This window comes from Calidris pugnax, unplaced genomic scaffold (genome assembly GCF_001431845.1).
Source record: "Calidris pugnax isolate Ruff unplaced genomic scaffold, ASM143184v1 scaffold102, whole genome shotgun sequence".
In the NCBI taxonomy this organism is placed as follows: Eukaryota; Metazoa; Chordata; class Aves; order Charadriiformes; family Scolopacidae; genus Calidris; species Calidris pugnax.
Window position 1 is genome coordinate 4,565,532 of NW_015090846.1, and position 21,267 is coordinate 4,586,798.

General features: G+C 39.0%; 1 protein-coding gene across 1 annotated transcript in view; it reads left to right on the forward strand.

The window, feature by feature from the left end:
- Positions 1-912: 912 nt before the first annotated feature.
- The window catches only part of CNTRL (centriolin), a 30,440-nt gene continuing 10,085 nt past the window's right edge, over positions 913-21,267 (forward strand). The window contains exons 1-25 of the mRNA XM_014943063.1: positions 913-1,159; positions 2,536-2,791; positions 3,222-3,355; positions 3,669-3,799; positions 4,644-4,785; positions 5,598-5,784; positions 5,904-6,097; positions 7,892-8,011; positions 8,535-8,760; positions 9,232-9,341; positions 10,064-10,258; positions 12,703-12,856; positions 13,513-13,733; positions 13,977-14,153; positions 14,806-14,940; positions 15,264-15,409; positions 15,880-16,060; positions 17,002-17,181; positions 17,492-17,671; positions 18,251-18,367; positions 18,790-18,934; positions 19,323-19,462; positions 19,811-19,997; positions 20,240-20,550; positions 20,877-21,085. Coding sequence (XP_014798549.1) covers positions 2,569-2,791; positions 3,222-3,355; positions 3,669-3,799; positions 4,644-4,785; positions 5,598-5,784; positions 5,904-6,097; positions 7,892-8,011; positions 8,535-8,760; positions 9,232-9,341; positions 10,064-10,258; positions 12,703-12,856; positions 13,513-13,733; positions 13,977-14,153; positions 14,806-14,940; positions 15,264-15,409; positions 15,880-16,060; positions 17,002-17,181; positions 17,492-17,671; positions 18,251-18,367; positions 18,790-18,934; positions 19,323-19,462; positions 19,811-19,997; positions 20,240-20,550; positions 20,877-21,085 — 4,145 coding nt within the window. The 5' untranslated portion in view covers positions 913-1,159; positions 2,536-2,568. The remainder of the gene's footprint in view (positions 1,160-2,535; positions 2,792-3,221; positions 3,356-3,668; positions 3,800-4,643; positions 4,786-5,597; positions 5,785-5,903; positions 6,098-7,891; positions 8,012-8,534; positions 8,761-9,231; positions 9,342-10,063; positions 10,259-12,702; positions 12,857-13,512; positions 13,734-13,976; positions 14,154-14,805; positions 14,941-15,263; positions 15,410-15,879; positions 16,061-17,001; positions 17,182-17,491; positions 17,672-18,250; positions 18,368-18,789; positions 18,935-19,322; positions 19,463-19,810; positions 19,998-20,239; positions 20,551-20,876; positions 21,086-21,267) is intronic.

Sequence of the window (21,267 nt, forward strand, 5' to 3'; positions counted from 1 at the left end):
CTAAAGTTGTGCAAGACTTCTCAAGTTTAAACAAATATCATAGTCAACCATTACGGGAAAGACATTTACAAAACCATTTCTGATCAATAGAAAATTAAATTACCAGAAGGCCAACTTGGGCTTCTCAACAGATGTAATCAACTGGAAGGGAAGCAACAATATATAGAATAAAATCTTACAAAAATCTAGGGTGCTTAATATTATTAAAAATAAGGGCCCAAATCCCTATTACCAAACAATGAGAAGTCATACAATAAGTTTACATGGGTGGCATGTAAACTTCAAGGAGCAAACAGTAAAGAACACTAGAAAACATTTTAAAGGCCTAACAATATTCTGAAATGATATTTAAATCTAATTATGTTCCTTCTCTACATTCTTTTCCAGCTTTAGCCTAGCCATTTTTCAACCCTACACTTCACACCTAGTCATATAAATTCCAAAGTAACACACTCAAAACCATTACAAGAGATTTATTTCAATGCTTCTGTGAAAACTGGCCATTTAAGCCTACTGCACTGAGTTTACACGTTACATTTGATCACGGTATTTCCAACGAGACATACAACATCCCTGAGTAAAACCCATCTATGCACCATTTTACACCGAGAGGTCAGTATGTGACACAAAGACATACATAAAACACAGACACACGCAAAAAAGCCATCAAAGAAACCCCCAAAAAACCGTATCACCAGCCTAGGCTTTGCTATTTATACAGTGCCTTGGGCGACAATTGGAACAAAACCTCTCAGACCCCACCCTCCGCCAGCTGAGGGCTGCCCGAAGGCGAAGCTGCTGCCGCTGAGGTAACGCGGCTGTTGGCGCACGCGCCGGGGTCCCCTCAGCGGCGGGAAAGCCGCGCCGGCGAGGGGCGTGGCCTCGCGAGGGCCCTCCTCGCCCCCGGGCCCGTTCACCCAACGACCAGACAAAATGGCGTCGGCTCGGTTCCTCACTCTGGGCTCTTAAAGGAACCGCAGCACCTGGGGCCTGGCGGCCGGTAGAAACGACGATCGGTTGGCGGAGGAAGCGAGGCGGGAGCAGACGTGTGCTGAGAGCCGGTGCCTTCACGCCGGGTCGCCCGGAGGCCGCCCTGCCCGCCACTGCCCCGGCGGCGACGAGCGGGAGGGGGTGAAACAGCGTTACCATGTCAACGCAGGTAATCAAAGCGGATGCCTGAGGGGAACCGCCCTCGGCGGGAACCGGCGTCCCCCTTCAGACAGCACCGCCGCTCCCCGGCCGCCTCGCTGCGGTGCTGCCCCACAGCCCGGCCCCGCTGAGGGGAGCTCGGCCCGGGGCTCAGCCGGCAGCGCCGCGTCCCGCCGGGTGGTCGCCATCCTGTCAGGTTGGGCCGGCTGTGGCGGGAGGGCGGGGAGAGGCCGGGGGCTCGCCTGTGGCGGCGGTGGATGGAGCGGGTGCGCTGCCGTTAACCGGGGAGGGAAGGGGGCAACAGCCTCACCGAGGGCCCCTCAGCTCCCCGCCGGGGCGCTGGGTTTCTCCGGGACGGACCGCCCCGGCTGGGTCAGGCAGCGGTCCCCCCTCACCCGCTTGCTCTATCGTGTGAGTTTTGTCCTGGGTTTCATTGCAAGAGCACGATCTGTTCTCAGGAAACCACAATAAAATGTCTAATTGCTCTCCTTAAAACACGAGCGGACTTCCCCAAGTAGGTTTTCAGTAGTTCATCACCGCCTCTTCCCCGCTCCTGCCTCAGCTTCCCGCCCCTGAATGAGCTGAGCCTCGAGTATCGAACAGACTGGGTCCTTCTTTCTTTCTTTCCTTCTTTTGAAGATTCAGGAAAAAAAAATATCTTTTTTAACTAAAAAATTATTCTCAAGGCACAATGTAATGACTTGCATAGCTCTAAGTTCCCTTAAAAGCGTAGATTTCTATTGTAAAGAACATCTTAAAATGTGCTTTTTGTTTACTGGGTCTAGGTTTTAGTAAAATCCTGGCCCTTGAAGGTGGTAACTACACACACAGAACATGTCCATGACAGCTTCTACACAAACCCCTTGGGAAATATATTCGTCATTGGGGGAAGTTTCTGTTAACATTCTCTAGAATTTCCCAGGCAGTCACGGAATAATTTGTTTGTAGAAATCGGAATACTGAAGGAATGCCAGTGCGTTATTTCTAGCTTTGGTAAAAACAATTGGTATCCTAGCCTTCTCTTTCTGTCCTCTGCCAACTATGTTAGGCTGGGTCGAGAGTATCCCCAGACCTGACAGACTTTGTGTAAGCCATAAATTGCAGGACAGTTACCAAGATGAGTTGCAAAACAGAAGGCAGTTCATCCAGTTCCTGGTGTTGCACTGTAGAATGGTGTAAGGAAACAGGTATACTATTCCTTCCAGTGTGTGTTAGCCCATGAAAATTGGAAGCTATCACCTATTGGAGACTTGGCTTAGATATGGGGTTTTGGCACTGTATCATTGCTGGAAATAATTCCTTATGCTAAAAAGACAATTTTGTTGGCATGCAAACCATAAAGATTTAGACTTATTTACAGTCCGATGTTTATTTCTCTTCTTCCAGATACTAGTCTCATGATATTCTGTGGTTTTGGCAATGAAGAAAGGCTCAGTGGGAAAAGCATTATGTAGAAAAACACAGATGTCAGCTTCTCAGACACCTAGTCCAATGTCTCCTGTCAGTTCAAATACCAGGTCACCGTCTCCTCTCAGCCAACAGACATCTCCATCTCCTTGCAAAAGCACAGAACGAAGCCACCAACAACCTGGTATTACAGCAGAAAATGTAGAAGCTGCTTTTGAGTACAAGTTTCATAAAGGTATTGTATAAATAACTGCTGATATAAAAGTACATACTAAAAGCATAAGAAGCCAATATTCTGTGGACTGTATAATTAAAGATGTATGATCTGTTGGAAAGAGGTCTGAAAAATTAGCTTTCATCTTTCGGTACTCAAATGTGGAAATAATAGTAATGAAAGCTGTGTAGAATAATTAGGCTTTTACTCCTTAGATTCTGTGCCGGGGGGAAGAAAGGAGATGCATTCTGTGCTTTTTGCAAAAGACTATACCCGCTTACTCTGGCGTGTCATTTCCTGTAAATGCTTCTGGTGTGCTGTTTCTTCTCATCCTTGGGGGAGGGAGGGGATAATTTTCAATGTCTTCCCAGTACTCAGTGTGAAGTAAAAGACTAAAATAAAAATCACCGTTTATTTCACTACTAAAGGTAGTCTCTTTGTTTAATTTCAGATGAAAATGGTGTTAGCGCAGGAGTTAGATACATCACTGAATCCCTTATAAAAGGTCTGTCGAAACAGGAAAATTTGGCATTTATAAGCTCACTGAATCTTTCTTCCCCAAAGGATGGGGATAAGAAATTTAAGGTAAGTAATTGAAAATAACTGGTAATTAAACAAAGTTAAAAATTCATTTTGTTTTCTGTTTTAGTAAAGGTCTATTTTTAAGTGGACGTAAACAGCTAGATGAGACTGGTCCACTGTAAATTTAAAATTTAGTTTTCCAACACTATAGAAGATTGTACCTAAAGCAAGGTTTTAGAACGGAACAGTGAAACCGTGATGAATAAAATGTTAGAATACTTTGTATTTTTGAATGAATACGTGTTTGTTAAGAGTAGAAATCTTTCTCTTAAAAAAAAAAGCTGAAATGCTAATGGATTAATTTTCTGTTCTATAGTACATAGAAAACTTGGAAAAGTGCTCTAAACTAGAGACACTAAATCTTAGTAACAACCAAATAGAGAAGATTGAGAAGTTGGATAAACTGATGAAGTTGCGTGAACTCAATTTGTCTTGCAACAAAATCTGGTAAGAGAAACACAAATGTTTGTTAAAGTCAGATACAGTAAAGCTGACATTCTCACTTGAGGTCTCACAGGTGTGAACAGTTAAGGTGAATTTCCGATCAGTTTTACGTCAAGACTAACAGGCTTTAGTGAGATCTTCTTAAAAGCACGAGCTGTTATGTATTCGAAGGATAAATAGTTTGGGGAGGTGCTATTTGTGTACCATGGCTGCAGTTAAATTTGTTTCCCTGGGAAACCAAGCCAGAAATACAGGTTTCCAGATGCAATAATGAAGAGTGTATAACAACTCAGTAAAATGCATTAAAAATTTAATTAAGCTTTCACTGTGTATCATTACAGGTAAATAAAGAAAGTTTTCTTTTAGGAGAGGAAGTTGTACAGACTTAATCAAGCAGGCTGTAAACTGACTAAATTGTTTTTTCACTTTCACTTTTTTGAGAGTCTGGTGTCTTTTCTGAGTGGTATAAAAATGTTGAAGGGCAATGGTTCAGGCAATAGCAAAATTCCTTGTTTAATTTGTCTTTTAGTGAATTATGATCTTTACATGAGACTGACTTTGCAGTATTTGGTAAGAGGAGTCAACAATAGGAAGTAAGAAAGACACTGGCATTTCTACACGTTGCATTCACACGACTTCCTCTCACAACAGGAATTGAAAAGGTCAGAGTAGCTTTTAGCTACTGCTGTATCTTTTCAGACTTGAGTTATATACGGTTTGCTCTCTTGGATGATAATTATTTGAGACAGATTTTGCTGTAGTTTATCCATAATGCCTCATTTACACTGTAAAATTGCTATGGTTCATGATAAGTTATGATTTTTGTCTTTTTTTTTTTTTTTTTTAGTAAAATTGAAGGTATAGAACATATGCAGAATCTACAAAAGCTAAACCTTGCAGGGAATGAGATTGAGCATATTCCAGTGTGGGTAGGGAAGAAACTGAGATCCCTGCGCATCCTTAATTTGAAACAGAATAAAGTATCATCAGTAAGTGATTTTTCATTATTTTCATGGTACATTTACATTGACTTACCCTGAGCAATTGCTGTGTGCCTTTCCACAAAGTCTGCTGTGAAACACAGTCACTGAGAGCCTAATAAAGTAGTTTATCAGAAGATCTCTCCTGCTGTGCCACGTATTCCAAGTATAAACCTGTATTATGTTGTTCAGGAAATCAGAAGTTTTTGAAAACTTAAGAAAAACTTAGTTATGATATGAAGAGTTTTGCATGTTACAGGTGATGTCCCTTATCATAAGTTAATTAAATGGTTTTGGAGACCTGTAAATAACCTACTTGCTTACATTTTATATTTAGGACATGACTAGATTTCCTTGTGTGGTCCAGGTTAATTTCCATGTTGTGCAGCTACAAAAGGGTGTCTATGAAATGAAGTCATGTAATAGAATTCCTGAACGAGTCATGCTGCTTAGGAGGAGAGATGAACCACCTTTGTTTGAGTACTCCTCATGATAACATCTCTCTTCTTATGAATGTCTGGGGCAATGGAAGGTTATAAATATCCACAGGCGTTGTTATTTTGAAAATTCCAAGGTCAAGCTTGATGAAATTTGTCCTCTTTGTAGTGGTATTTTTTCATCGAAGAAACAATTTGATTTTAGGAAGTTACTTTAGTCATAGGACTGTGCATTTTGGTAGGTTTTAAGAGATTCCACTTTAACATCAATTTTAAAATAGAGCTGAGATGGACCAAGCATAAAACGTCCTATACAGTCAGAATGGGGGTTTAATTGTTTTTTGGAAGGATGTCTAATTGTTGTTCCATTTGTTTTTTCTTTAGCTCCATGATATAGCTAAACTAAAGCCTCTACAGGATTTGACTTCTCTATTCCTTGCTGGGAATCCAGTGGTGAGTCTGCCTCACTACCGCTTGTACACCATATTCCACCTGCGAGCCCTGGAAAACTTGGATGGACGGCCAGTGACAAACCACGACAGGCAGGAAGCTCTGGAGAGGTTTAATTTAGGTAATATATCTGTTAGAACTAAAAGAATAATAAGTGAGAACTAAAGTGAATGACACAAAACGTAAATTTAGAAGGGGAGGTTTTCTATTTGAATTTTTCTATTATTTTGGTTTTATCAGAAGAGATAGAAAAATTAGAAAGAGAGTTGGAAAAGACAGTAAAAGAGATGGAGAGCCTTAAACTTAACCAGTCGAAAGTGCTTGAGCAACTTCGCCATCAAGATGAGGTCAACAAATCATTAAAAGAAAAGACTTTGCAACAGAAACAAAGCTATGAAAACCTACAAAGGGACCTGGGCACCAAAAATGAATTGGTAAGATAATCACTTTCTCTACGTAAATATTTGGAACAGTTTTGTTGTCAGAAACAGAGCAGTCAATATGTGAGTTCAAATGGCTGGAGACTTACATTTAAAATTAAGAGACAAAACTTAGGCATTTCAGCTTTTAGAGAGGGATCAATTCTTCAGTGTTCTTTCTGTGGAAAAAGTAAGTATATTTAGCCAGTAATCAGTATCACTCTTGTGAGAGCTCATAGTAACTTATTTGTTTGTCTTCAGTAATTTTTGTTGTTGTTGTTTAAAATTTTGTCAGTTGATGAAAGGTTAAGGATCTTCCAGCTGCTAAATTGCTGATGTACTGACTCTCCTCTGTTGTTTGGACTTTGAAGTGCTGCTGCAATAAGGAAAAAGATTAAATGCTTTTACAAAGCCAAGGTGGTGTATGTCAGGAATACCCCTTGATTATTATTTTGGGTAATATCCATTAGTTTACTGGTACTTTATTCACATCATCCTGAGATCTTAGGTGTGACAGGTATCTTTTATTGGTAGCTATAAAATGGAAGAAAAGTCCTGTTGACTTGAGAGTGCTCAGTTGTGAATGACCTGATTGGAAATTAAAAGATGGCTTTTTTCTTACTTGTTAGACTTGTCCTCTAAAATTCTGTCCTTCAAAATCTCTATAGCTAATATTTCTATAGCTGTTTCTTCTGTGAACACATGCTAAACCAGCAGCCCATTTCTAAGATGTAGTTTTCAGTATAGTGAGATTTAGCAGCGTATATCTTGCAACTTAACCCACTCTTATCCTTTGGATGACAAACTTTGCTTGCTTCTTTCTTCCTTCCTTTAGCTGGTGTATTGGTTTGTCACAGTTCCCTTTCCGCAGAGCCTTTATTCCTCACTAAAGGTAGCCCCACCGTGCTCCTGGGTTGCATGGTTATTTTTATTTCTAGGATTTATTTGCATGTCTACTGGAGTGGGAGCATTTGTATAACGTGTTCCAGTGAGGTTTTATATTCATTGTGGATTTTGGATACAACTGTCTTGGATTGTTTGTTTTTTTTTTTTTTTTTTTTTTTTCTCTGAATCACGGTTAATTTTTGCTTGCCATGTATCAGGCTTTAAAACTTCCTTTAAGCCTTTCCTTTATTCCAGTCTGTTCTATTTCTTTTCCTCCATTAGTTCTGCTTTCCACTGTCTGTTGGAGTTTTGCTGCATGTTCTCCCTCAGGTATTCAGTGTGAAAAGTTGATTTAAAAAGAAATCACATGATGGACTTTTATTAAAAACCAAAACCAAACCCAACAAAAACCAACAAAAAAACCCCCTAAAACAAAACGTCAAGTCTTGTCTAGCACAAGGTTAAGCTAAAATGAAATGCATAGACTCCATATGCTTGATAATTGAGATGTTTTGTTTCTTTTACAGACAAGAAGTGTTAATAGTTCTCACTGCTCATTAGTAGCAGTAAATACATTTGTTATTTGGCATTGATTTGCTAAAGGATTGTACCCAAATTATTATTTTTTTTATCCTAAGTTAGTGACAAATCTATTTTCAAACCTTTGATGCCTGTAAACTTAAAAAGGCCTTTCATGTGATCCTTTGTGTTAATTGTGGGGCTTTTGCCTACTCTTAGTCATCATGTTGTATCTTGTAATAAAGTTATGCTTTGTGATATTCTGATCCAAAATACACCATCTTTTTCTGCTGTGAGCTTTGTTTCAAAGTTAATATCCGTGCCCTGCTCTCTGCTGAATTGAAATGTGTGTGATGGTGATGATACTTGAATGAAGGCAACTGACTTTGTGTACTGGTTTATTAGTTAAAGCAGAAGACAGCGGAGCTAACCCGAGCTTGCCAGAAGCAGTATGAACTGGAGCAGGAGCTGGCGTTTTATAAGATTGATGCAAAATTTGAGCCATTAAATTATTTTCCACCAGAGGTAATAATTTTAAAAATAGTGGATCTTTTCATTGCTGTTTCTCTTGCTTTTCAGCTTGGAAAAGAGAAAACTTAATAGTTTTTCTGTAATTCTAATAGATGTTACTTTATTAAGAGTTATTTGTTATGGAATATAAAAATGTAATTTTAAAATCATAGGTTACAAGGTTTGAACTGCATCTGAGTGACATTTAATGTCTTGAATGTTAGTATACATACCTTATATGCATATGGTTTACCTAAGGAGTGAATACACATCTATAGTATTAAATCTAGTGTATTACTAGTATATACTATATTACTAGTCTAAAATATTACAAAAAAATACCTCCAGTTAAATATGAACTTGCATTACCCATTTGCAACAAACTGATCATACCTTAATTAGGTTTGGTTTTAATTCAATCATAAAATAACAAGGATGTTCAAGGCCAAACAAGTCAAATGTAGTCTGTTTTCTTCTAATTATTCTAATTTCACAACCATATTTCTGACATAAGGACATCTTGCTTCATATATTTCAGGATGTTGAACTTGATACCGTACCTGGTGAAAGCCCGTACATTGGTAAGGCCAGATATAAAAGAAATATGTTTATAGGAGAAGGCTACATTGCGAGCAAAGCTCAGCAGATGCAGATTGGGAAAGTGCAGCTGGATGAAAATGACTCCTGTAGGAAACCCCAGATGAAATTGCAGCTCCAGAATCTAGATGAACTACTAGAGGATAAAGAAAAAAAGATTCACTCAGGTAAAATCTTGATTTTTAGCAAATAAAAGTTAAAATATGTATCTCAATGTAATTTATTCCACTGATTAAATTCTTGACACATACTTGACATAAGAATAGAGATGGTGTGTTAAAAGCTGTCAGTGCTTTAACTTCTAAACACTGTACTTGATGCATTTTGGGTTAAAACTGTTACAATGTCTTTTTGTTATTATTTTAACGTAACTCGGGATGAAAGGATTAAATGTTATTGAAAAGAGAATGCTAAGGAGGTTTCATATTTGATGCATTAATTTAATTTTATAAGATTCATTAAAAAATTTTTAGATGAACTTTTTGAGAAACTAGAATATATTAGCTTTGATTATCACTGTTTCAAGAAAATGCATTCTTATTAACACGTTAAAAGAAAATATGCTTATCAGTGTTATACAGAATGTTATAATGTATTTTGTGGAGTTATGGGTTGCTTTGGGTTTTTTTTGTCTGCAGCACAAAGAAGATTAGAAGAACTGCAAAGTGCCATAGCAAATGCAGAGCAGCAGGTTTTGAAAGTAACAGGGGAACTGCAACAACTGGAGGATGCTCTGGCTCAGAAAAAAGTAGGCAAAATAAAGTGAATGGCAAGGGAAAGTGTTTGGAGCAGTGCTGAACCTCTCAATATAATTGTGTATTAAATATACCCCAACTTATCGGAAAAGACCTTTCAGGAAGGACTGTAACTGTGCAGGTTTAGTTATGGGGCCAATTATAAGCAATGTAGCTATATAATTGACAGCAATAATTAATTTAAATATTCATAAGCATTAAATGGAAACTGTATCTTCCATTTCTTTAACAACTGTCATAAATTATTGCTATTTTTAGTGTTTAAAATTGCCTTAAAATCAATGACCAGGATCTTCCATATATTACTTAAGAAGTCATAGCTGTGGGAGACAGAAAAAGGACATGGCAGATAGACTTCTTAAAACTGCAAGAAGGAATGATACAAGAGACCTTTGAAAGAGACTTGTTTGAAAACAAAGCCCTTTGGGCTGATGGTCAGAATGAGGGTTCTGACGTTTCCTGGGGTGGTATCAAACATTACGAATTTCTAGTTGCCATGACCAAACTGTTCTTTTTATTTTCTAATTGCTTTTGAGAAAGTTTTTGAGAGTTTTTGTTATAGTAAGAAGATTCAAAACCACGAATAGGTCATTTTTAGACAACCTGTTAGGCTAAACTAGCACTCTGATTTAACTTCCCAAAATGTTCTTGATCAGCTGTGTGCTGATGAAGAATGAATGAAACTGCTTTACCCACCTCCTAATGCCATCTCCAGATCTCACAGGCCAACCGGGAAGGTCTGGAACAGCAGTTGAGTGAAAAGATACAACTCCTGCATCGGCTCCGCCAGGAAGCTTTAGAACTGGAAAACCAAATGGAGAAACAGAAAAGAGAAATAGGGAAAAAACAGAAAGAGCTTGAAGACTTGCAGAGTTCTCTTGCTTCTGTAAATCCTGAAGATCCAAGACATGTAAGTAAAACTGGTATTTTACTGTGTTCTGCATGTGGTCATGTCCTGAGAAATGTGATAAAAGGCTGTTTTAACTGGTTACCATTCAGTTGTACCTATTTTGTGAAATACATTTAGCAACTTCCTCAGGTGGTGGTACCATTTGAAAAACATACTCCTCCTCACAACTTAAACAAACAAAACCCTACAAAAACCAGCTTTGGTAAAGTGCTTGGGCAACTAATTTTCGATGCAGTTGCTGGGCAGCACGTAAAGAACTAGATCTTTATGCTTTGTGAAAACAGGGCTCTGCAGAGCCTCGGAGACAGCTCCTGTGTGTGAAATCCTTCATGCATCTCTTTGTAGAATCTGGCCTTAATGATTTTTCAAGGTGTGTATCAGTGCTACAGTCCTGCTTTGCCAGAGAGCTCTTGCGTTGGCACAAAGGTCTGTTTGCAAGAGGGCAGCCTGGAAAAGCTGTCAGGAGCAGCAGATGGGACTGACCTGGTACAAGTGGTGACAATTTATATTAATATTCCAGCCTGCAGACAGCTGAAGGCAGCAGCAGCTTTGGTTTTTCATGTTAGTCCAGCATCCTAAAACTAGAATCACTTTTCCATAATTTTTTTCAGAAGTAGAGCTATTTATACTGCCTTTTTGGTGGGGACTAAGGCCCTTTTTCTGCTGTCACACACAGTCCTGTCATTGCTGATTGATGCAATGGGGTCTCTGAGGTCCCACGTCACAGGGTTGGATGCACCAGGAGGAATGTGAGCCTGAGTCTCTTTTATTTTTATTTCTTTGATCTCCAGGGAAGATGGAGTTATTAACTGTGTTCGGGTACAGCAAACGTTTACAGACAGTTCAAATTAAAATGAAATTGATTTACTTTTTTAATGGTGTTTTTTAAAAAAATCGTTTTAAATGAGAGCTTTTTGGGCCAGCGTGGTGCTTTTAAGAGTTGCAAAGGAGGAGTTTTTCTGCTTGGCTCAGGTTTTGAGGCCTGCAAACGCTTTTAAAAAATGCAATTTTTTCTTTTTTTTTTTTTTTTAATTTTTTCAATTTTTTTTTTTTTAATCGGATCAGTTAAGTTAAGAGCCGGGGCTGTGCTGGTTTGGGGCAGGATCGCTGAAGTCGGGGCCCGGCCCCTCGGCGGGAGCCAGCCCGGCCCTTCCCGCTTCAAATCACAACACAGGAAGCGGCGGCCGCGGCCAACGGCCTCGGGAACGGCAACGGCCCCGGGAACCGCCCGGGGGGCGCCGGCCGCTGCCGGGGCGGAGGCGGTCGGAGGGGATGGGAGACCCCGCTCGACTGCTGTCTAACCTGGAAAGCTCGGTTCCTTAGTCGGAGTAATCCTAGATCGGGGGTGGGGCGTTATCCTGCGGTACCGGAGGAAGAGGAGACAAAGGCAAAGCCGTAAGTGTTGGGTTTATTCAAACAGCCCCCTTGTGACATTCAGCGGCTGCGGCAAAATGACTCAGCGGCAGCGCCTCTGCCTGGGTTTGACTTGTTGAAATTTCACTTTTACAACGCCGAATGGGAGTTTGGCTTTAACAAGGTGGCAAGTTGAATTGCACTAACGGGAATGGTAAAAATAACGGCAAGTTTAATACAGTAAAAACACAGAAAGCTATGCTTTTACCCATTACTTTTGTTAGAGAAGCAACTTCATATATTATTTTTCTGTGAACTTCTATTTAACTTTTCTACTGCTTGCTTGATGTATTTTTTGTAAGAAAAAAGATCCTGCTTATCATTACAGTGTAATTCTGTGCTTTTCTAAGTTTTCTGGCATTTGAGTTATTTGTGAGTAATTTCTTACCAGTGAGAAACAGATAGCATTACATTGGGTTGATAATCTAGTTTTGTACACAGCTGAAACACTCAGATAAACTCATACTTAATGCATGAAGTCCTGACCAAAATCTGTGTGATTTCCCATAAATATTTAAAAAAAAAAAAAAAAATCTGCTTTAAGTAAATCTTTGCTATAAAGTTGGCCTGACTTGCTGGTTGTTCAGAGTATTTTCCTTCGGGTGGTGACCTGACATGTTCTAAAGCATCCTCTGCTGTGAAGGCAATGCAGGATGACAGGATTAAAGCTTCTGGAGGAAATCATGTTTGTTCTTGACTGAAAGGGGAAATTGTGTAACAGAAAGTAAAGGCAGAAAGAAAGGTAGTAGCCATGAGTAATAATTTATAAATGCAGGCCTTATTCATCATGCCCGGGCAAGGGGGAGACCATTAACAGTGCTGTTAGTCACACAGATTGCTTCCCTATCTGGGAGTCTTTGTGGGGCAGTAATGAAGAAAAAAAAAAATAAACAAAAAACCCCCAAGCACCACAACAACACACCATACTTGTGACTTCTAGTGCTGGTAGTAAGGCACTGCAGAAAAGAGCTAAAATACTATTTGCCTTTTTAAATCTGTATTGACACTCTCCTGCTTTATCTTTCCAACAGGCTCACATGAAAGCTCAAAAAGCAAGTAAAGAACAACAATTTGATGTAATGAACAAACATTATAAACAGCTTGAGAGTCGCCTGGACGAAATGCTCTCTAGGATTGCAAAGGAAACTGAGGAAATCAAGGACTTGGAGCAGCAGCTCACTGATGGTAAATTTTTCTTTTTGTCTTATGGTATTTCTTCTATTTAGGTTAACGTGACAATTGAATTAAGGATTCAGTTCTGTTTATCTTTGCTTAAATGAAATACAGAATGTGTAGAGAAAGGTTTGAAAAACTACTCTTAAGTGATCTATTTTATTATGTTCCTTTCACTTGTACATGATTGAGGGAAGGAAGTTTGCAGAGGGGTGTGTTGGTTTTTTTGTTTGTTTGTTTTTTCTCTTAAGGTGGGAGGAAGTTTTGGAAACTGACTTAAGTCAATGAACTAAACTTATGTATCCATTTACTATATACCTAGCTTATGTAGCTGAAGTAAATATTCCAGAAAATAATATGAATATAAAAAAAGAAACAAAATTGATTTAGATGTAAAGGTAGCAAATTCCAGCTTAGGGTAGGGGGCAGAGTGCACAGACAAGTGTAGTTTCTTTTTAACTCTTCCAGTGGCTGGGTTAATAGAGTAATGTGGGAACTCCTGGCCTTTAAAACAGCACGGGCATTTTCTGGTTGAGTCCTAGTTCCTTGTTGTTTCTACATATTCCAGTAGGTAAACATGTTAAAGAAGATGAAGAAAGGCGGGTTTTCTTGTTTTGTAAATAAATGTGGCTTCTTAACTATCTCAAATTTGTTCTGCATTTCTGCAGGTCAAATAGCAACAAATGAAGCACTGAAAAGGGATTTAGAAAGTATTATCACTGGCTTACAGGAATACCTGGAAAGTGTTAAGTGTCAGGCGAAACAGGCCCATGATGAATGTAAGGAGTTGCAGAAGGATAAAGCATCTTTGCTACAAAGATTGGCAGATCTAGAAAAGGAAAGAAACAACCTGGAAATAGTTGCCATGGATGCAGAAAATATGAGACAAGTAAGGCTTAATACCGTGTTTCTTCCCAGATTCAGATAGTGAAGAATAAATGTTTAAAAAAAAAATAAAAATAAGTAGTAGTGCCACCTAGCTTTACCTTTTAATGTTTAGGATTAGTTACTTTGGTCTGTCTGCTGTCACATTGATAGCGAGTTCCAGAGTAACAGAGGAAGAGAGATAATGTCCCCTAAGAAATCCTGGCTCTCCTGTGTACGTGTTTCTAAAATGAATGTAAAATTGCAGGAAATCAAAATGCTGGAAGGTGCACTCCAAGAGCAGCGAGAAATAAACGAATCGCTTAGAGATGCCCAAGGGGACATCAGCGCCTACGAGGCTGAGCTGGAAGCCCAGCTGAGAGACAGAGATGCTGAAGCCAATCAGCAAAAAGAAGAGTTGGAAAGACTGAAACAACTTAGCCAGGTAAGAACAGAGCTTTTACACTGCCAAAGGGATGATATACCCTGGGACAAGGGACAACCAGACTTTCCTCTGTACCATATCTCCAGCGTTGACTTGCAAATAGTTGTTGGCTTAGGTGTGCCCCCAAATGGAAGGTGGTATCAGTTTGTAAGGATTTATAACTGTTTGAGGGTACAGGTCATCTGGGGACCCTGTAGAGAGTATTCACTGTACATAAAGGGAAAATAACAATCTGCATCTTTTTGGAAAGAGAGAACCATGCACACATTCAAAGAAATGTCACTAAAGCAGTCCTGTGAAAAGCAGCAGGTGAAAGACAAAGGTTGCCTTTGCACTTCGTAATAGAAATTGAGGTTTATATCCATTTTTAAAAATTATTTAAATTTTATAAAGTAGTAGCTTTCTGCTGTGATGTGAAAGATGAATGTGGTGGTGATGAACATGAAGTTTTAGGAAATAAACCTGTTATCTATATATGGTGATGGGTTAATTTGAGGTGGTTAGGGTTGTTTTCTAGGGTTTGGTGGTGGGGTTTTTTTTGTTTTTAGGAGGTGTTGTTATATTGTTATAAGAAATACAGCTGTGGTGTATTTGGGTGACAGGGTGGGGTTGGGAGTGGGGATATTAATCTGAAGGTTTTCTGTGTTTGTAGATGGAAATGTCAGCCCTTCAAGCTGAACTTGAAAAAGAAAGGCAGGCATTAGAGAATGCTCTGACCAAAGCACAACTGGCAGAAGAGAAGGAACAACAAAATTGCAAGCTCTTTTCTCAGTTCAAACAACTGCAGGTGAATTATATGTTGCTTTTATAAAGTTACCTGATACACAGTATGTTTCACTGCTCCCCCAAGGGGAAAGTCATAAAAATTTTAAATGATCCTGTATGAATCTCGTTTTGAAGTTCAGTAGTATTTATGACTTCCTGACTTTAATTTTCTTGTCTAGAAACCCTATACCATAGTCTCCATCTGTCTATTTTAGATATTTAGGTTGAGCTTTGAAATAATTATAGAGCTGCTCAGTTATATTGCAGAGGGATTGATAAATTGTTATATAAATCTTAATTCGTTTGCTTATGGTTGTGTGGGTGGTTTGGTGTTTTTTTTTCTAGGGGGACAATAATCTCCTGAAACAACAGCTTAAAGATCTTCAGAATCAGCTAAACCATGCAGTTGGTAACTTAATTCATCCTGAGGAAGTTTTAGCTCGTATAAATGAACTCAAGCAAAAGCTTCAAACGGGAGTTGGAGAGATTAAGTGAGTAAAATAAAAGTCCAAACAGTGTTAGATTTGTGGGTGTGACATTGGTGAGTACCTGAGAGCAGCAGGGTCCGTGTGCTCCATCCTCCCGAGTCCCCCTCGGGGCAGTTCAAACATGAACTTCAGCACCCAGTGGTTGTTAAAAGAACATTATCTGAGCTCAGTAGTTGTATTGCTGAAGGAAATATGCAGTCCTTTTGGATTCCACTGCAAGGGAGAGGCTAAACTTTTTCCCACTTTGTCCCCAGCAACAAAGAACAGTAACAAACACAGACAGAATGGGATAAATAGAGCCAGGGTGGAGGTTGGTCTGTGCAGTGTAACGTGTTCAGTGCTGCACCTGGGTTCATTTGCTTTGCATGTCTTAAACTTGCACTATTTTATTAGGCTTTATTATTTCCGTATCTGGTATCACAATTTAAAATTGCTAATTTTCTGTCTTGGAACCTGGCTTGTTTCTCTTTCAGATATCAGAATTCAGCTGATGTTTTAGGGAAAAGCCTTGCAAATCTGCAGAAAGAATTTAATGACATCCTTGCTGATGCTCAGAGGGAAAAAGAGAAAGCATGGGCTAGAGAGAGACAATTGCAGGAAGAAATGGGATCCCAGCAGGAAAAACTGGAAGAAGTACAGGAGAAATATAGACAGGCACGTATCAAAACAACAAAAACAAGAATAAGACAATTTCAGTGTAGTCTGAAAAGTGTAACTCTGGATGTAGCTTTGCTACCCTCCATCTTTCAGAGAGGTATAATTTTTCCAAAGGTAAACAAATTGAATGCATTTGCTTGTCAGAACCACATTGACAACTTGTGTCAGAGCAGGTGCTGTTACTCGTGGTTAGAACAGGAACACAAACCATTTTCCTATTGTGCATAAATGTGCATTGTGTAGTACTTTTTGTTATAAAGAAACTATAAGCTGGGAAAAGCTTTGAAGGGGGAAAACAAATGACCACTTTTACACTGTGTGTACTGTGAAATTCTGGTTAAAGTAGTGAAATACATCAGCCATTTTTGCTTTTTTTGGGTAAGTGTTATATCGGATATTTGACAGGACACTGCTCTTTTGCAGCCTTTTGTTGGCTGTTATTATATAAAGCTTGCAAAAATGCTGCTTAGAGGAGAAGGGTTTAATGTACATTAAAATTTCCCCAAGCAATCTCAAAGCAAATTTTAGCTGTATGATGAGGAGGAGACACCTCCTTTTGGTGTTCATGTAACAGTAGAATCTGAATTTTATTTATTTTTATTAATAGTCTTTATGATTTTTTTCCTGATTATTTGGTGAATTAGAATTTACACTCAATGATATGTCTCAGAGGCAGCAAAGAGTTTAGTTATAGGCACATATAATATAGCTAGTCATCACCTTGAAAAATCACTATACATACCACTACCAAAATAACTCGGGCACTTTTACAATGTAATAGTTACAGTGGCAAAGCAGTTCTTTTTCCTTTCCCTTCTGGTATGCTGGTAACTGCACTTCCCAAAAAGTTGTTTCTTTAAATCATTAAAATAGGGTTGCTTTTAGTTATTAAAAAAAGTGTATTTCTGGCTACTCATTCTAATTTATTTCACTCATAGGTAAAAGCTGAAAACAGGCAGAATAAGAATAAGGTCCATCAGTTAGAGAATGAAATTCAACATTTACATGAAAAAATAAAGAGCATGGAAGAAATTCAGGGTCTTGCTGATCAACAGCTCCAGGAGGCAGATGAAGAGAAAGAAACTATTCTTGCTCAACTGGAAGATTTAGAGAAAAGGGTAGGAATGAGTAATAATAATTCCACAGATTGTATTTTCTTCCGAAAAGAAGATTCAAAAACTTATGAATTATTTTGCTAAGATAGATCAAATACAGAAAGGAATGCAGAGGTTAAATATAATGTCTTTTTTTCCCCTTAAATTTTATTGGTTGTCCTTGCTTTAGTTTTGTTTTTTTCTATTACTTTTATGTATTGAATACAAAAGGGAATATCTGTGGGCAAAAAAAAGAGACATATCAACAGAAAGCCTTTCTTTTGTGGTGCTCTTTACTTAAAACTTATAAAACCTATTGTTTTCCTGGTTTCAGAAAAAAATAGAAGACGCCAGGGCACAGATGCAGTTTGTCAGTCTAGATAAAGAACTGAAGGAATTAAAGAGAGCAATCATCACTTCAGATAAACTGGCAGCCACAGAGCTCTCCATTGCTAAAAATCAGCTGAAGGCTCTTCATGGGACTGTTCTCAGAATTAATCAGGAGCGAGCTGAGGTAAATCAACGTTGGTAATTACTTGTATATAATTAGTGCTTTCTAACGCCAGCATAATGGGAACAATCCTGGTGATGTCTTTTAAATTCAGATTCAAAGCTTTATTCTGAATTGTCCTGCTGTGCAGGAGCTTTTGCTTCAGACACAGTCTCATCTTGAAATGTAGTAGATGAGGAGCTGAGTAAATTTGGGTATGGACAGGCCAAATTTGGCTGCCTTGCTGTGTGTTAGAAGGTGAGGAAGAGGCAAGTTTAATCTCTTCTTAACTGAAAGTCAAACAATACATTGTTCCATAAGATAGAAAAGCAAAAGAAGAGACTATGGAAGCTTGTTCTTTCACTTCAAGTTTTTAAAACCGGGAACCATTTTTGGCCAAATATTAACATCTCCTCTGTGGAAACACTGTAAAGTTAAACGAGAAACGCTATTTTACATAGAGTTTGCCAGTTTCTGGAATTCCAGAACAGGCAAGTGCTGATGCATCTTATTAGTCAGCTTTTTCACAAAGCCACAGGAGACATCTGCCTGCTTGTGAAGGATTCTTGCGAACTACAGCTCAAACTAAAATTTCAATTTTAGGAGATTGAGGAAGCCGAAGAGTTCTGTGCTGAGGCAGCTCGTGCAGCTCAGGATCTTGCCCGAGCAGAAGCAGAAATAGAATTCTTACAACAGCTCCTCAGAGAGAAGGAAGAACAAGTAGGTTGCAGATCTGTTTGCTCTATATTATATGAGGAGGATAAAATACTTGGATGTTTTGGCTCAATGAGTTTCTGAAAATGCCATATTTAAAGTTGTCTGCCCCACCCTTTTCCCTCATGCTTTTCCTAATCACAATGCTCTTCCCTCCCCTCACATATGCTAAAGAACAGAATTAAAACCTCACTGACTAGAATAGCTGACTTCTAAGGAAAACTACCACCTTAAATGCCTTTAGGAGGCTGTGTCTGTAAGGGGCCATATGAGGGGACGGATGGGAAGAACTATTTTGTTCCTTCAAATTGGTACATGTGGTTGAATGAGCGTTTTTGTAGGGACGGATGGGCATGTTTGAAAAAGTGGAAGCACAGTATATATATACTGAAGTGCTTTGCTTTGATTTAAACTTACATTTTAAATAGTTTCAGCATGAAATGGAGAAAGCTGGTGAGAAGGCGGTTGCATCAAGCTCTCAGAAGTTTGAAATCGATAAATTAAAAGAAATGATGGAGCAACAAAAAGCAGAAATTGACCGTTTAAGATGGTTGTTGGATAACATCGGGACAGGTGAGCTCTCTGTTCTCTCCATTTCATGCAAATAAGCATGGATGCAGAAGACTTCACTTTCTTATCCATATTTCTCGCTGTTTGATCTGAGAAGCTGTTCAGATTCTGGAATTTTATTCCAGGAGAATAAACTGTTCAGGATACTTTCCTCTACAGTTCTATACAGGATACAGTCAGTCCTTAAATCACTGTGCTTCAGTGCATTCTCTGTATCTGTGTATGTGAAGCAAACAGCAAGACAGAGTGCAGTTATGTGAAGCGTGTAGGTCTTCCCTTCACATTAACTGGATAACGAGGGAATAGCTTTAAACTGTTAGTTTAATTAAAGCTGAATGCAGTACTTATGACTATTATTCACCTTAAGCCTATAAAACTGATTAATTTACAGGCAACAAAGAGGAAATTGACAACTTACAAGATGAAATTGCAGCGCTCAGAAATGTGCTTTCACACCAGAACGATTACATCACCAGCATAGCAGATCCACTGAGAAGAAGGGGATACTGGTATTACATGCCATCATCACAGGTCAGAAATAAAAATCCCATTATGTGGAAAGCAATTTGATATGGGAAAGTCCATTATAAACTTGCTAGGTCTGGGAGGATCTTAAATTGAAATATTGACTGGTGCATAAGAGAAATACTGAAAGAACACGTGGACAAATGTTCCCCAATAAAGCTTGTTACTGTGTAGTAATAGGAATCTACTTGTAGGCAACTGTTCAAAATGCAGTTCTGTAAATTCATTAGGTGAAGGTTTAAAAGGGGACATTACAGACAAACATCTCTTGTAAAACAGTGTTTGTCTGAATTTTAAGAGAAATATTTTACATGATTTTTTATTTCTAGGTTAACATGTATTCTTGTTCTTTAGGCTTCAACTCCTGCTTCCCTTAGCACGAAGGATTCTGGAGTTTGTTTACGATGTTCTGGCACATTTCCCCCCAGAAAAGGTGGGGCTGAGGACAAGCAGTGCAGGAGGGAAGACTTGCCCACTCCAGGAGGACGTTGGGTTTATTCACCAGTCAGAAATAGGTTGTATGAAACAAATGCTGGTAAAGGTGAGTCAGTCTTACGGTCTCAGAATGTTCAGGAGCATCCTAAAGATGGACTTGCTTGGAGTTCATAGTGAATTTATTTTGATGTGCATGAATGAATTATAAATGTTTATTACTGTTGAATGGTTATTAGATTTTCGCACATTACATAGCATGCGTGTTATTTTAAAATGTGCATTTGAAGAATATTTTTCAGTAGAAGTGATGAAAATTAACTTTATTTTTCTTTCTTTCTTTTGGTAAAGACAGCAGAACGAAAGAAGACAGCGAAGGAAATGAAGAAACTCGTGTTCCCAGGGACCCTCCTTTTGTACCCCCACCTGGCACAGTTATTTACACGGTGCTTCCGGACGGCGCCCCTGTGCCTCAGGGGACTGTCATCTATGGGCCTCCTCCTGCCTCAGCGAGTGGGGACTCCATTGCTCCTGGCTCTGTCATCTATGGCCCCCCTCCTGTGGGAGCCCCGCTTGTTTATGGCCCTCTCCCTCCAAACTTCACTGTCCCGCTCGTTCCTCTTGGGGTCCTTCACTGCAATGTGCCTGAGCATCACAGTTTGGTAAGAGAGAGGGCTGTAACCTGCAGGTTTAACCATGACTTAGGAATGCATTAGGAGCATCTTTTAACATACGTTCTCCAAAAAAATCCATAAATGCAAAAGCCATAACCTCATTTTCACAGATTAGATCAGTCCAGGGGTTTTTTTTGTTATTTTTTAAATAATCTCTGCTAGGAACATTCTGGATCTGCAAGAGCTTGCTGATAAGAGTGCTCTATCTTCAGTGCTGATAGCCCAGTCTTTGCTCTCTGTAGCTGCTCCTGTGTCTCAGGAGGACTGAAACAGAAAATAGGTCTTGATTGTGTTGTTCTGTTTGCTGTACTCAGGAGAGTGAAGTCTCAAGGCTAGAAGACACAGTGTATTATTTAAAGTCTCGGAAATACAAAGATAAATGGTCAGAGGCAGCTGAGCATAAATACAAAAAAGAAGTGGGAAAATTGCATCAAAACATTGAAGAACTTCTGCATGAAAGAGAAGAGTTGGAGCATGAAGTAGCAGAACTACGAAAAGCAGCTCAAAAACACAACAAACACAGGTAAGAATTTTGCACTAGAATGCATTTACAGTAAGCATATGGAAATACCTACATTTTTTTTCCATTAACAGTCAATTTTGACTCATTTACAATTAATGTTCTTGTCTGTACAGCGTGTGTAATAGAGTAGAACTTCAGGATGCTCGGGGCCTCTGGCGTTTTGTATTTTAATTCCATGTCTT